We start from the raw sequence: 16,690 nt of genomic DNA, 5'->3' as shown, positions 1-16,690 counted from the left end.
AGGAGCTTCCTCCAGCTCTCCATGGACACAAGGGTGGCCATGGGAAGGTTTGCAGGACTGAGTTGGTGGAAGTCTTGATTTTAAAAAAGCAGTTCTTAAAGTGGGGAAGGTGATTAAAAAATCCCCGGACAACAGAGTGCAAAATCCCCACTGAAATGTTAGTGTTTGTGTTTAGAGATAGATCTTCACCACATACCCCCTCCCCCACAGTAAAAAAGAAAGACAAAAATAAACCACGAGGGAAGGAAGGAAAAACCTCACGATTTTTAAAGTTTGTTTTAGGCCTACTGCAGCAACGGCTTCACTTGGCTTTTATCTGCTTTTGTGGTGTCCTCCAGCCCTGGACCATAAAAGCAAAGTGCTGCACACACAACCAGCAGAGGGTTTTATAGAGCAGGGTCCTTTGTTACTGCTGGAAATGAGAGACAGGTGTTGATCCCAGAAGGGACAGTAATTGCCACGCTCAGGGAACCTGGGAAGCAGAAATAGCAGAGGCCCCGAGCCTTTATTACCAAGATAGCTGTAAACTCCTGCCCCAGGCACAAACCAGACCAGCCCGTGAGAAACTTGGCTCTGGTGATGACTCTGCTTCACACACAATTGGAATAAACACTTCCAGATTTCATGTCTCCATCACTGTTACTCATTATTTGCTAAGAGATGACAGAAAGCAAAGTCTCATCTACAAAAGAACAGAAAACCCCACAGCTCCCCCCCAGAATCCTTAGCCTGGCTTTGCACAGCTCCCTGCAGGGTGCAAGTTCAGGCTGTTTTTCCTCTCTGCCTTTCCAAGAAAATAAATGAACAAGTTGAACAGCTTGTGATATTTGCATGACTGCAGAGAGAGCACTGGAACAGTTTGAACAGCCAAAGTCTAAAGAGTTTGCAAGGAGTAAAAAGCAGCTTGTGACAAAGCCCTCTGAAGACCCTCACCTTGCTGGAGTTACTACAAGTATTATTGTTAAATCTGTAACGACAAGCAAGCCCTGTCATTTCCACAAGTAGGCTCTTTCTACTTATTTCCAGCTCAGACATAATCCCACTTTTATTAGGTGCTGATCTATCACTTTATGTACTGCAGAGGAAGAGCCCAAATTCCAAGGAATGAGAGGTTTTAGCTGAAATAATTTCATGAGTGGCTTCAGTGGAGGCAAAGACACAAGGAAAGGAGTGCTGCATTGACTGGAGCTGCATATGGACACCACCACCCGATGGCAACAATATGTTAAAATTAGACAAGATTCTTTTGATGTAAATTAAAGGAAAAACATTTCAAGGAGTGTATTTTCAGTACACTCCAGGCACAATTCCTGTCATTGACATTTGCACGTCCACATTCTGAAATAATCTCATCTCTGACAAAACCTGGGTGCTGCAGCTGATTTTCAGTAAATTAAAAGAGTGCCATAAAGTTATAGCATTTCACATCTGCATTGTCAAACACATCTGGGTCGCAGATTATTGCACATGAGAAGGAAGATTAGGCAACTGCCAGGTAGTGTTGCCTCTCGTTCAATTAATTATCTCTGTGCAAGGAATGCCCGAATTGCAGAGCCAGACTCGTTCAGAAGATGGAGCAGGATTTCATTTATCCATTGCACAAGGGTCACTCAGCTCCTCACGTTCCACACGATGATGCCAAATCCCTGCTACACCCAGGCGGTTTTGCACCCACGTTTGACTTTGCTGTAACACCTTGCTCCAGCACAGAAACGCTTTCAACACTCAGGAGAAGTGCCAGACTAAGGATAATGTAAGAGCTCAAGTTCTTCATTAAAGGACATGGCCACTAACGGGCCGCTCACCTCACACAATAAACAGCATTCAGCGTTTTCTTTGAAGGGGACATCAAAAGGCATCGGGGTTCGCACCCTCGGTGCTTGTCACCTCCAGCACAGTCCCCGAGTGGCCAGCTGCAGTGCCTTGTGCATGTGGTTAGGTGCCTGTTCACCACGAAACGTGACAAACCCATCTGCTGCCGAAGCAAAAACTTGCATTGAACAATCCCAGGTAGCGAAGGTGACAGGAAACTGCCGGTCCCCGGGGTGGGATGTGAGAAACAAACCCCTTCAGCACGGTGACACCCTTCAAAGACAAGTGGGGAACGTTCACCGGGGGGGAACATTCCTGCAGTGGTTTGCAGGTAACAGGAGCTCCACTCATTGAGGTGGGAACCAGAAATGAAATTATGTTACCGATGTATCATTATCATAATATGGAGAGATATGACAGTATAAAGGTACATGGAAATCAGACATTCAGAGCTGTCATTTCTGTTAATTAATTTGGCTTCCAAACAGCTCAGCAGCACAGCCAGAGATGGCTGCTCAGTCCAAATCCACTCTGCCATTTATTGGCATATGAAGAAAATATTTGGGTTTAAAGTAAAAGATAAAAAATTATTGACAAATAAAAGCAGGGGTTATTGTTATCTCATTCCACCAACATAATGCCCCTTGCTACACCAAGCTGCATCTGCCAGCCCACTGCACACATTCACAGTGGCTTTTGGCTTCTTCAGCCTGGAAAAACTTCATTTAAAACTTCCCAAAAGAGACCTCCAGGAGCAGATTCACCCCCGTGAGCTGCTCACAGCACACACACTCAGGGTTTCCTCAGTCACCTTCTTCAGGCCTGAAAACCACAGCAGGAGATATAAATATAGACAAATTTTCAACACTTGACTGGCTCTCTCCTCCACTCTTTTGTGCCAGGAGATAACAGCAGAAAGCTAAACTGGAGAAAGGTTATCCTGTGGGCAAGGCTGTACACTGAATTCCCAAAGGATTCAGATTAGGCAGCGCTCCTCAGAGTCCCTGACAGCCACAAAACAAACTGGATCAGCTTTGTGAAGCACAGGATTTGTTTGTCTCCTGTTGATTCTAAAACATATTTATTTTTAAAGGAATAAGTACCTTGGAGTAATAACTTCATTGCTGAAAAAAAAAATTAAATTAAAAAATATCCTGCAAGTTGGCACTGCCTCCAACTTGACATGAGGTGCAACTTTTAACCAACAGGAGAAGTTATTGAATCACTGGTAGAAAAGTTATGAGCTGTGTCTTGAACTAATCCTTGTCTTCCAAAAACAATTCCTGGGTTATTTAATTTGCAGCAATACATTACATGGGCAGTTACACTGGACCAACTTTCGGCCACCTTTTGACAACACTGAACTCTCAAATGGGCCTAGAAAAATATCCTGGAGAGCTCCAAGTAGCACAAGGACTGCAAAGCAAAATTGAGAACGAAATGGGACAGGATTTGTAAAATCAAGAGGTGATCCTAAAGCAAAAGTGTGATCAAGCCTTCTGTGTTTCCCCAGTTCCTCTCTCACAGTGATGTAAATTCAGAGCTGCTCTGCACGTGCAAAAATGACGGCCCCAAACTCACACAGGTGAAAAATGTGATTTACTGAACCAATAACCCAGTCAGGTTCAAACCCCAGACCCCGTGGCTGGATCGTTTTACACATTCACACTGAGTAACGCCCTTTGCTTTCACAACAAAGAACGTTTCTGTCCCCTTCCTTGCCCTCCTAATAACCATCTTCCCCCGTTGTTTAAGGTTCTCAGCCACAGCACAAGGGAGAAAAATAATATTTAAACAAAAAAAAAAACAAAAAGCCACCCCAACCCCTACACAAATAAACAAAGAAAAGCACACATAGGAGAATGCAAGTCCCAAAGGCACAAAGGAGCCAAGAGCCTCTGGGCAGCTGCAGCTCAGGGAACAACTCTGAGCACCAAGGCCACCCAGCACCAGAGCCCTTCCCAGGAGGGTGCAGGAATGTCTCATCCATACCCACCAGGGTACTCCTGAAAACCCCCCCTCCCTGCTTTTATGCCTTAAAGCAACTCTGATCAGCTTTAGAGCTGACTGGAAAACCTTTAGCCCATTATTTTATTTATGTGGGCATATGTAACACTAAAGAAGTGTTTTGTTCCAGTGGTAATAGACCATTACCATTTTTTAATGAAGTTACATTTTTTTCTCCACAGAATAATTAATTAAATACCATGTTCCACTTGAAGCTAATTCTATGGGATACAAGTTTTTACATACTAAATATATACATACACATACAACAAAATATAACATTGACCTTAAACTTCTAATGGCCCCTCTCCAGTCCTAAACTTCCTGCTCTCCTCTCTTTTACTGGAGAGACTGTCAAATGTGCATGATCAATGGCTTCAAGCACAAACAGATCTTTCATTGACTGTCAGACAAATTGGAAACATATAAACTTTGAACACCAACTCAAAAGCCAAATTAATAACAGTGCTCATTAGCTCTACCTCCCACCTTTCCTCTTTCTTCTGGAATAGCTGGTCTGGCAGTAGAGCAGAAACTCTGAAATGCCATCCTAAAAATAGAAAGCAAGAAAAGAGGAAAAAGAAAAGGGGAGGGGGGAGAACAGGAACTGAGAGAATAAGCAGAGTGAGAAGCTCTGTAATATAAAACTGTCTCCAGCTTCAAAGTCATCAGCCAATCATAATCCAATAAATGCTATTTTTTCTTTCTAAAATCAGAACACTCCAATGGCTATTTTTATTCCTGTTTAGAAGCAGCTCCCCCAGCAGGGCCTTCAAACCAGCAGAGCCTGGCAGGCAAAGCAGGGACTCACAGGACCCCACTCCAGGCCAGCACTTCCAAGACCTTCCCTGGCTCCATGGGTTCATTTGTGTCTGGCACCAACTTTGTTTTACACCACAAACCCCACCAGAGAACAAATGGAGAAGTAAAGGGAGGAAGCAGAGGGGATGTTTACATGGAACTATTCTTTCAACCCTATTTAAGGGTGCTCTCTTCATGAATTTCTATCCATCTAAATGGCTACTCTGTTCCAATACCCTAATACACATATTTTCCACATGCAGCCACCAGGAACTGCAATATGGATAGGTTTGAATTACAGCTGGTTCTAGGGTCACTCAGACACTTCAAAAAGAATTGCTGGGACCCTTAAGGTACTGAGAAACCACAGCAGAAAGGCTCCATGCTCATCCTAAGCCTGGAAAAAATGGACAAAAAATGAAATTGCATCTCTTGAGGGGTATCCTCAGCACTTTCTTATTTCTTTTGTGTGGAGAAGCTGTGGATGCCCCAGCAGTGGAAGTGTTCCAAGGGAGGCTGGAGGGTGCACTGAGTAACCCCTGTAAAAGATGGCCCTGGACATCCATGGAGCTGGACAGGATGAGCTTGGAAGGTCCCTTCCAATCCCCACCGTTCTGAGTCCACGATTCTAAAACGCTAGAGGCTTCTTCCTCTATTTAGCTGGAAATTAGCTTTATGAATGTAAAGTCCCCATGTTACAAATCACCGGTGTAACTCAGAGAGAGCAGCTTTTGAACTGATTGCTGTTTTCCATCCAGAGCACAGGAAAATGCCACTTCAGTCCTGATATGGAAACTGCAGCAGGCCTTAGGATGTCTGCAGCCAAGAGCCCTTTGCCCCCATCAGCCCCAGGTAAGTCAACCCCATTCTCAGGGTTCACTCTCCCCACCAGCAAGAGAGGGTAAAAATCCTTCTGCTAGAAAGGATTTAAGATCAGAACTCTGGTATAAAATGAGAGGCTACAAATGCTCTCCCTTCAAAAGCACATAATGAAAAGGCATTTAAGAGGACTCAATGAATATTGTATAGTAAAGATTTATTATTATTATTTCTAAATGGGAGTAGCTGCCAGCTTTGGAGCTTAATTGTTCTCCTTCAAGGAAACTAACCATGTAAAACACACAGGGAAAAAATCCAGAGGCTGTTTTGCTCTCAGCTAATCTAAGTAACCTTGATCTCAGATGTTACTTCTCCGTCCTTAATTTTAGTGAAGAGATACATTAAATACTCTGTTTCCCACAGCAGGGCTTCAAATTCATCTTGCTTCAACAGCTTTGAAAAGAGCATTTATTTCAAACTTGTAAATTATTTAAAAGATAACGTTTAATTAATAATGTTGTTTCCAGCCAGATGGCCAGCTATTAGTTTTCAGTCATCTCTTTCAGAACAATTGCCCACAAAGTCTTCAGATGCAAAGGAGCTTTGAAGCAAATAGATGTGAGCACTCAATATCAGAGGCTGCCAAAACATTCAGTGAAAGACACAGCTATAGGTACAGAAATTATGTTTTTCCAAGTGGTTTTGCTGCAGGTCCTGGCTGTAAAAGCCCACCAGCAACAGACACATTTTTTTCATTTACCATCCTGTATTTGGATGGCATTAAATTCATATATGGCTATAGAATATTACTTAACTGAAAACATGAGGCTACATGTATAGAGTTTCCCCTGGACTTGTGCTAACAGACCTCAGACTGGAGTCAGGAGCAGAACTCTGTGGTATGATGCTGTATCAACCAGTCAAAATATTCCATGTGTACAGGAGGCACTGCTACAGAGATGAATAGATAAATATTAGGTAAACCCAGCCAAGGTTTACCACTAAACATCTGTGGAATTCTAATATTCTCACTGACGTAGCACCTACATGTTTTCAAAGAGAGCTTCCAACAAAAATTAAAATTGCTTTCTTAGTACAAATGAGATGGTGTACTCATTTTCTGCTGCTGGGGAGCAGCAGAAAGCTTTTTAAAGCAGCAAGGTAATGGGGTTTGCAACAGGTTTTTAAAATCCTGGGATTGAAGAGCTTTCCCAACTGTAATTAAATTCCCTGACAGGCAAGGACTGCACCTGGGAGGTAGCTGAGGTACAAGCAGGGTGCAGGGCTTTGCTCACAGTTACACAGTGGTGTGGAACAAACCCTGGTATTTTCAGCCTTCCCTAACCACAACGTGCATTCATTATGCAGCAATCCCCAACTGAAACCCCATCTTTATTCAGTTATGATTGGGAAAAACAAAGATGCAATTGCAATTCTATACCTGAACTTTCAGCCTGTAGTTCTCCCAAACAAGCAAAACCAGGCTTGGGGAAAAGCTTCAATGATCAGCTGTCTACCTACACACAAGTTATTTATGGCACCGAATTCAGAGCAAAGCTCTCCTCAGTTTGCAGAGTGCCAGCAGACTTTTACTGGCAACAGAAACCAGCTAGAAAGTTGTATCAGCTCCAAAAGTAGACAGTGATTATCTGCTCTTTAAAATTTGCCAATTTGCTGTGTAAAGCTTCATTCTACCGCAGTGGTTTCACATCTGGTTTGAGCTTTCTACCATTCTTGTGCAAAAACTGTTTATTAAAAAATATATATCATTTTGATCAGAAAACAATGACACAAACCAGGCCAATGGACAGATTTGGCTGACAGTGAAGCTTATACTGAGTAAGTCAGGTAAATTTAGGTGCAAGAAGCAGAGATGGAGATAGAACAGCCAGGTCATCTCTAAGTCTGCCCATCCCAAGCCTGTGGAACTCTTACAAGCTCATTAATCCAGCATCTCCAGGCTCACTGGAATTTTGCTTGAAGGTTCCAGGCCAGCATCAACAACTACTCCAGACTTTGTATCCCACAGGCTGCTGACTGTGGGGAAAGCAGGGACAGATGTCATGAGCAGACCTTGTGCTCTCCTGAGTTCAAGGCCTGTAATTGTGGGGGGCTTTATCTAAAAACATTTCTGCTTCCTGAGCTTGTGGAGCTGTGGGGCAGGGGCACAATAGAATAAAAGCTTCACCACTGGTTTGAAAGCTGGTTAAAATGGTTTAAAAAAGGAAAAAAACAAACCCAGAAGTGCCAATGCTGCCTTCTGCCCAGGCACGGGATCACCCACTCCAGAGGTACCTCAGCCACAAATGTGGAGGGTCTCTGCCCAGCCCCACCAGTGCCCATCAGCAAACCCTGAAATATCAGTGAACTCCTCTGAAAATGAAATGTTTTGCAGAGAAGTGTCATTTTCACCAAACTTCCAGCTAAACCCTGCCTGGCTTCCTGCCACATTTCCAGCCCAGGCCTGACAAGTTCAGTCTTCCTGGGGCTGGAGCCCCCAGGTCTCACAGGCTCTGCTGGGCAGGCTTCAAATCCTGCCAAGAACCCAAGCCACCAACTCCCTGAATTTAGAAGAGAAAAGTGAACAATATTCAACCTACAAACACCTCTCCCCTGTTTTCAGTTCACTGCTTTCCTGTGCTGGCCTGACTCTCCCTCACTTGCCTGTAAATTGGAAATAAATTTACTGAAATCTATGTAACTACACAAACACAGAAAGAGGGGGGAAAGCCTCCAGCTGCTTATTAGCCTTCACTTAGCCTGAGTGCTTTTTAAACACGGGTAGAATTTTTCAGATACTGTTTGTTACACATGTGCTACAAACTGGCTCTGCATCTCAGGAACAACAATTTGTTCAACAAATAATAAGGACCTTTCTGTACAGTTCCATATGTGTGGAAACCATAGACTTTGTACCCCTATGAAAAAAAAACACATCTGGTCTTGCTCAGAATAACAAAATTAAAGGTTCTTGTAGTTGGGTCTTTGTCTTCCCACACAGCAACACTAAAATTCCAGTTAATGGAGGGAAAGGAAATTCGGGGAAAAAAGAATTCTCCAGCTGTTAAGTAGATAAAGCAACAACAGTCACACATTCAACACAGGAACAGAGGCATTCTCACGTGCCACAGATGTCCTCCTCTCAGCCCAATATTTTTATGAATCTAACATGTGTGAAGAGTAAGTGAATTTCTCTTTTCATGTTCAAGCAACTAAAACAGGAAGGACAAAGTTTCTCCTCTTTTGTTGTGAAAAAGGAGAGTCAGTGTCAGCATCCATCATTCAACCACTGCTGGCTGCAGCTTCACCACAAAGGAGGAAATTTCTGTTCTGACTTCCTTTTTAAAAAAAGATTGAGTTATGGTTAATGAACGTCACCAGCGCAGAGAGAAACTCCGACCTTTCCTCTGACGCAGTGTGTGAGGAAAATTTACTGAAATTCTCAACTGCAAGTCAAGTGAGCTAAGGAAGGTTCACCCACTATTCCCAGCCTGAGAACCCAGGAGAAAGCAAGAAGCCCAGGGGGAGGATCCTGCCCCCTGCCCCACTGCAGTCCCTCTCTCCAGGATTCACACCCTTGCTCTCCATAAGCTGATCCACGGTCCCATCCCGGGTCAGGCACCCGGCCCACCTGTGCAGGTGCTCCAGGACAGTCTGGGCACACACAGGGCACAGCTGCACCGCCTGGCACATGTCCCCCCCTTGCCCTCATAAGCCCGTGTGAACAGCAGGTGAGCTGTGAGGATGTTTTTTGTGACACTGACCAGGATCACCTCTTCACCTTCCCTAGACTCACACAGGCTCCATTTCTGCCAGGTAGGTTTTACTGGAGTTCTAAGCACGTTCTTTCACAAGGCTCAGCAGTCAGAGATACAATCCATGTTTTCCACAGCAGCTGCTGTCAGAAGTCTCTGCAGCACACACAAAACCCTCCCTTGCTGCTGAATGAACAAATGCGGGTATCTGGAACTGTGCAGCTACAACATCCTAGCTTTCCTTAGCTAACCAACATTTCCTACTGGAGCTCGGACGATCCCTGGGTGACTCCTCAAAAAGCAGGGTGTTATTTCTTACCTGGCTGGGCTCTTGTGAAGTTAAGGGTCACCCTTGATTTTATTTGGTAGGGTTTTTAAGAGGGCTGCTATTAATATGCAGGAATAGTTTATTCCCATTCCCAGTTGTGTCCTCTGATGAGCTGAGTCTTTAAGAGATGAAAAAAAAGAGCTTTGCCTTTGTATTGCTTGTACAGAGGCACGGGACCTGGAGCAGCCAAACTCCCCTAAGGGCAAGTCCCCTCACTCTGGGGGCCAAGAGATGCCAGCAAATGAGGATCCGGTCTGAAAGGCTTCACAACACCTTTAAAAGCAGCATTACTGCAACAATCCACACATTACTGGCTCCTCGGCTAACAAAGCTGTGCAATTATCACCAATTCCAAAAGGAATCAGCAAACGCGACTGGACCCGGTGGAGTCGCCCCGTGGAACTGCAGGGTCTGGACAGGAACCTCTGGCCTGGCTTCACCCCCATTCCTCCCTTCCCTGCCCACCAGCACACGCAGCTGGGGACTGCAAAAGGGATTTTTACAAACACATCAAGGCACACAAGGACTAAAGTTAATTAGGACTATTCATAAGCCTGGCTGGAGGAGTGCTGCATCCCATCCCTGAAAATTTAATTGCCTCAGTAGAGGAAAGCTAAAACATAGTAATCATAAAAAAATAACCCAAACAACAGAAAGAGATAATTTGGGAATAAAAACTGATTTCAATTTAATTCGAGCACTTGTTGGCCCTATTTATTTCATCAAGTAGTTCATGCAGGATAATGGCTTTACTGTGCATCTAACAGCATTAGAAATTCCTAAAAAATTAACAAGTGAAAATTAATGGCTGCTCAGTCCATTAAATCTCGTTAATTTTATTTTTGTTGTAATAATATAGCAATCACAAGTTTACATTATTAAACCAATATTTATTAGAAGAACTTGTTCTAATTGGATCCCTGATGTGATAATCCTGTACAGTGTGTATTTCCTTATTTCACCAATTTTTTGCATTTATTTCTCATTATATATAAATGACTGTGATATTCAGGGTCTTTTCCTAATGCTATGAAAGTTAAGCAACCATTTTAAACATTTTATTTCACACAGATTCAACACTTACTACACAATATAATGAGAACATCATGAGTCCCTTCAGAAGCTATTTTAACTCTTTTAGTCTCTTGAGAAAGGGCAGAAGACAGAGATATGAATATCTGAAAGCATCTTGACAAATGGCAAAACCAAGTTTTTCCTCTTAGCCCCTCAGTGTCCTGGATAAACACACCAGTTGTTTCTCAAGACAGGAGTTTTATCACTGGTCTTAATGCAAAGTGTGAGCTGCCCTAGACAACTCAGGTAAAAAAATAAATATATATATTGGCAAAAGGGTTTGAATGGTAGTGAGTGCACGAGAAATTACAAAACAGAGGAGACACCTTAATAAATGGCTGCTGTGCTATTCCAGCAGCAACTCTGGAGGGGAGGGAGCACAACTGCTCCCCAGCCTCCCTCCTCTCCAGCTCCTTGTCTCTGCCACAATAACTGAGTGTGTAGCTGCCCCCTAACTGGTTGTACCAACATTATTGCTCCAGCCTGACAGCAGTGCTTTGTTTTTGGGAATGCCATCGTGTGCAATACAACAACTCCACACACATCACCCGGGCTGATGTCAGAGGGAGGAACAAGTGCAAGGGGGGGAGAAACACTTGGAGGGGGTGCAGGGAGCAGAAACCTATACCCAGAGAGGGGAGGTTGGCCTGAGATGAGATGAGATGGGCACTGATGGACAAGCAGGACTGCAGGCAGAAAGTGATGGAATCACACAGAAAAAGCTGAGCTGGAAAGGATCCACAAGGATCCACAAGGATCACAGAGTCCAACTCCTGGCCCTGCACAGGACATGCCAAGAGTCACACCCTGTGCCCAAGAGCAGGGCCCAAACGCTCCCGTCAGGCTCAGGCCCATGTGCACTCAGTGCACCTTCCCCTCCAGAGCTGACCTGCCTGTCCCACAGAGGCCACCGCAGCCGGGCTGATGAGGGCACTGCAGCAGCACAAAGGTCGGGCGGGGCTGTAAACCCTGCCCATAAAGCTCGGGCAGGACAGAGGTCACTGACGCGGGTCTGCAGCAGGAAAATCCCCGGCAGGATGGAGCTGAGCAGGGGGATGGCAGCCAGGGGTGTTTGCACACAGGGACTGGGCTGTAACCACCCTGCACACCGGGACTGAGCCCTGCAGGCACTCCCAGACAAGCCATGAAATATTAAAGCTCCTCACACTCAGGGACAGAGAACTGAAAACAAGGTAGCTTGAAACCACATTGAAAAATAAGTAAATTTCACATGGACACACAAAGCTGTGGCTGGTCCTTGCTGGTTACTGCATCAGGTGGGCAGCCCCAAAAGAAGTGTGGAGTCACAGAATATCCCCAGCTGGAAGGGACCCACAAGGAGCAAGTCCAATGACCCCAAAATCACACCATGATGTGAAACCACAACATCCTTCAGGGTCTTGCAGACAGCTCTGCTACTTCACATCCTCACAGCTTTCCTATTTTTCTGGTATCACCTCAAACCTGAGAACGTGATCAAGTCCTGTAAATATTGTGTGGTCAACTACCACACAGCCGAAGCTGTGCTCACACCCAAGATGTTTCTGAAATATTTATGTTCCTTCTCTATTATCCTTATTCATTAAGTTCCTTGTGTATTATCCCCGGTTTTCCCCACCAAAATGTAAATAATTTAAGAACACCTTGTTCAGTGGCTTCTAAGAAGCAAATGTGCCATGTTTCCATTTTAATTGGTACATTCTGCCCTTATCAGATGAGTTCCACAAGAAATAACACCCACCTTCTCTTCAAAACTGTTTTCTAAATTAAAAAAAAAAAAAAAATACAACCCACCACTTAAAAGAAGGTGTTCCTTACATACAGGAATCCTGGCTCCCCTAAAACCACCGGTGATACCAAAACAAATAAATACAGTAATGAGTTCAAAAGAAAAATGTGCATATGAAAATATATTACAAAACGTCAGGAGATTTATGTCTTTGTGTGTGTAGCACCACTAAAGCTCTTGAAACAAAGCATTTACTATCTCATAAAGCAAGACTACAGATACTGCACAGCTTGTAGAAATTACTGAGTGCCCATCACATGGTCTGGTTTCTGTAGATCAGACCCTAAAAATGTTGAGTTCAACACTCATCACACTTCATTTCCAGGGCAAATGCTGCTGGTTTCTCAGGTGCTCAAAACGGCCTCTCTTCGGCTCAGAACAGTGCTAGAAACTCAGGGTTTTCAGGTTTGTATGAATGTCAGATGTAGGGGCCATTCTTACCGCATTTTTGGGTCCCAGAAGAGAACAGAGGCACCAGCTGGAGCAGATCATTGCCTGCTCACAGAGCAAAGCAGAGAAGCCACAAACACCCAGCTGCCTGTGCTGGGTAGGTGTTAATGGCACACTTGTGCCCAGCTTGGTCTGAAAAGTGATAAAAATGCTCATCCTGAAAGCTGGGCTTTCAAGATAAGCAACTGTGACAAAGGATGCATTTTAATGGGCAGAAGAATGTGTGCTCTCAACTTCTATCACCCGATACTTTGGGAGGAAAAAACCTTTCTGCCAGGGAGAGCCAGGACTCACTAGGTCAGCTCTGACACCAAAGGGCACCAGCTCGGGGCACAGAGGTTCAAAGAAAGGTCCTGCTGGGGCAGGATGGGCTTTGGCAGCTGAGCCCAGAGGAGGAAGGAGGGAAGGAAGAGCCTCTAAAGGAGCTCTCCTGTGCAGCAGCAGCACCACCAGAAACCATCAGATGGTCTGAGAGCAGAGTTTTGCAGGTGGAAATGACTTCCTCCTCTCCAGCAGTGAAAACAAGAAGGAAAAATCCTTCTTGCCAGGAGAGTCACACTGAAATCCCTGAAGGCCTCTCCAGCCTTTTGCTGTCTGCCACAGGCTCTCCCAACAGAAAACCTGGGATGTCTGTCACACCTCAGAAATGGAGCACTTGCAGAAGTAACACATGCTGAGCAAATACACAAGCAAATAAACTAATCCCTGTTTACTAATCTGTCAGGAGATAGCAGGCAGTACATGCTTCCAGATCCCAGCAGATAAACATGACAGCAGGAATACATTTGTTATTCTAATTCCTCAGCCATACAACAAAACAAATATTTTTTTCCTGTCCTTTCTTCAAACAATCCCACCTGATCAGCCCAGGAATTTGCTGCGTAGCCCTCATTCCCACAAGCAATGTTTCTGCAAAGCTCGAGCCCTTTTCCATGTGAAACTTGCTCTGTCTCATGGATACAATAGCTAATTTTGGACTTACCCTGCTCCTGCTGGGCCAGAGTCATCACTGGCATGGCTCCACTGTAATTCAGTCTACTGATGCATTACAGACAATGCACAACATGAGCTAATCCTTAATGATGCTTTTCCCCCTTTCCCCCCTCCCCAACATATTATTTGAGTAAATAGTAAAATGACATACGTTAAAATTATTAAATGAAAATAACAAACAGCAAGCTAAAACCAGGCTAAAATCGTCTTGCAAACACTAATTTCAGATGACACAGTAATCAGATTCACAGATACATTAGGACAAGCAGTGCAGCCCAGAGGAAAAGGCACAGCTCTTAAAGTCACAAGGCCTGGTCAGAGCTGCAGCTCTGCACTGACTTCAGAGAGATCTTTCTGTGCTCCATTCCCCAACCTCTGACACACAGATATGAACATCTCCGTGCAGAAAACCGAACCACGGCCATTTCTGAACAATAAAAAAGCAGACATGAAGTTGAGTTTAAAACAAATGCCAAGGTACAAGGGGCTCCCACCAAAACAGGCTGATGCCTCCCCCACACCGAGGTTTGAGATCTGCAGGATCCAGGCTCAGTGTCATAAATGAACATCAAATGTTTTAATTTCTGCACAGATTTTCTTTAACAGAGGAGGAACAGCCAGGACAATCTCTGAAGGTGAGTATTCATGACTTGTGATTTATGTTTGTGTTGTTATTTATTTTCAACCTTTACTTCTTTTTTAAATAAAGCATTGTGTTTGGCCTAACTCTTTTCTTCCTTTAAATTATAAAATATCAAATCTTTCCTTATCTAAACCCCCTTGTTAGGAGTCACAGAAGTTCCAGGGGCCTTCATGCTCTGCTCCCTAACGGGTCAGCATCAGCCAGACACAATACCCAGGTCACAAGCAGCAGGGCTGCTACAGAAATTTTCTTCTTTTGAAATGGTAAATATTTCAGGGAAGTGCTTTAAACAGTGAATTATGTACGTGGAAAGCAAGCTGCTTACCAAGAACTTTAAAAATATAGGTTTTAAGGCGTTTGTATTGCGTGGTGGCTCTACAGGTTTTGATTTCTGCTCCAAGTAGAAGCCGGAGCAACTCTAACAAAGGCTGAGAGCTCTCATTTGCATTACTGGCCAAAATCTTAGCCACAGTCATTCAGCACCAAAAAAGATAAGGAGGCTTTATTTTTCCTTTAAAAAAACACTGCAGTTGTTGGAAGAAAATTTTAGGAGCTCCAAACATCCACATTTCTAAGCTACTTGCTTCACTTTTTCATGCAACAGATGCTGCTTTGTATCAGCTCTTGCATATTAAATCATTCTGACAACCAAGAAAGCATACATTTGTTTGTGCCAGGGAGAAGCATGAATACACACACACACACAGATATCTTCTCACGCAGAAGCACACAATTATGCAGCATTCAAATATTTGGAATGAACTTTGGCCTTTGCTTAAATAAAAAAAGTACTCTGAAACAACAATCAGGAACAGACCCAGCAGTCATCTGGCTGAGCTCACAGAAATCAACAATCTGCAGCAATAAAACACCACTTGTGGGCAGCCATTTGAAAGTTACTTGGAAAATTATTCTTAGGTGGGATAGTTTTATACACGTCTTTTATGATTTATGATGGCCCTGCGGATCGAGTTCAGAATGCAGACTAAAAATAAAATCTATGTTCATTCAAAAAATGGAGGAAAAAATCAGTTGTATTCACCCTCACATGTGTGGGGTGTTTTTTGCACTCCAAACGACCTCCTTCAGCTCTGCCATTTGCATTCCCGATTTAAAAAGTAACTCGAAAACATCAGCAGAGCAGGGCTCTAAATCACCCCTTGAGAGGAGTAATAAGGAAGAAGCCAAACAACCCAAACAAAACCGTTTTCCTGACGCACTAATCACAAGAAAATCGTAATGCAACAGCACTTGAGAACACGCTGAAACTTCTGACAATGAGAGCACCCTCAGTGAGTGGAACTGATCCGCAGCGCTTCCAACTTTTTTTTCGTTTTTATGATCTCGGCTCGAGGCATGTTTTCTCTCTCGTTACTAGAGAGTAATTCAATTCTGTAGCCGGTTACGGGGTTTTTCTTAACTAGATAAGGAGCAGGCAGAGAGGACCAACACCGCAGCGAGTGCGGCAGGGCCGGGACGCCAAACGAGCCCTGTCCCGGCCGTGCCGGAGCTCGGGGGTCCCTGAGGGTCCCTGCGGGTCCCGCTGCTCCCCCGCACCCCGCAGGACCCCGGGGGCCGCGCCCTCCGCACCCCGGTACCTGGGGATGGTGATGCACTTGGTGTTGATGTTCTGCGTGGTGATCGCCTTCTCCAGCTCGTCCAGCTGCCCCGTCTTCTTCAGCTTCTTCACCAGGCTCTTCACCGCCTTCTCGCACCATTTCTCCTCCTGCCCGTTCTGCTCGCCTTTCTTCCAGCCCAGGAGCCGCTTGACGATGGGAGGAGTGAAGGGCAGGATGGAGGACATGCTGGCTGTGCCGGCAGCGCCCGCCGCCGGCCCCGCGCTCTGCCCGCCGCCGGCTCCGCGCTCTGCCCGCCGCCGCCTCACACCGCGCGGCCCTGCCCGGCCCGGCCGCTCCCCGCCCGCCGCTGCCTCAGCGCCGCGGGCCCGCGGCTCCAAACTTTGCCCGGAGTTCGCCGCCTCTCCCCGGCGGCGGCGGCAGCAGCTCCCTCCTCCTCCCCCTCCTGCCCCGCTCTGTGTGCGCGGAGAGGCGCCCACTCCAGCTCATTCCCAGTCTGTCTCTCATGCAAATTGCCTGCTGGCCGCCCCGGCCCGGCTTCCACCCCCTCCTTCCCTCCCAAACACGCCGCCGAGGGAGGGAGGGAGGGAGAGAGGGAGGGAGGATGGAAGGAGGGCGGGGAGGCGGCCGGCCCGCCGGGAA

The 16,690-nt window shown here is 45.3% G+C and overlaps 1 protein-coding gene across 2 annotated transcripts in view; it reads right to left on the bottom strand.

The window, feature by feature from the left end:
• The window catches only part of SMAD3 (SMAD family member 3), a 68,893-nt gene extending 52,588 nt beyond the window's left edge, over positions 1 to 16,305 (bottom strand). For both annotated transcript variants that reach the window (XM_036389750.1, XM_036389751.1), the window contains exon 1: positions 16,070 to 16,305. In XM_036389750.1, coding sequence (XP_036245643.1) covers positions 16,070 to 16,275 — 206 coding nt within the window. In that variant the 5' untranslated portion in view covers positions 16,276 to 16,305. The remainder of the gene's footprint in view (positions 1 to 16,069) is intronic.
• Positions 16,306 to 16,690: the final 385 nt, after the last annotated feature.

The sequence above is a fragment of the Molothrus ater genome, chromosome 13, assembly GCF_012460135.2.
Source record: "Molothrus ater isolate BHLD 08-10-18 breed brown headed cowbird chromosome 13, BPBGC_Mater_1.1, whole genome shotgun sequence".
Classification (NCBI taxonomy): domain Eukaryota; kingdom Metazoa; phylum Chordata; class Aves; order Passeriformes; family Icteridae; genus Molothrus; species Molothrus ater.
Note: the sequence above shows the minus strand (reverse complement) of the source record. Positions and strands in the feature narration are given on the sequence as shown.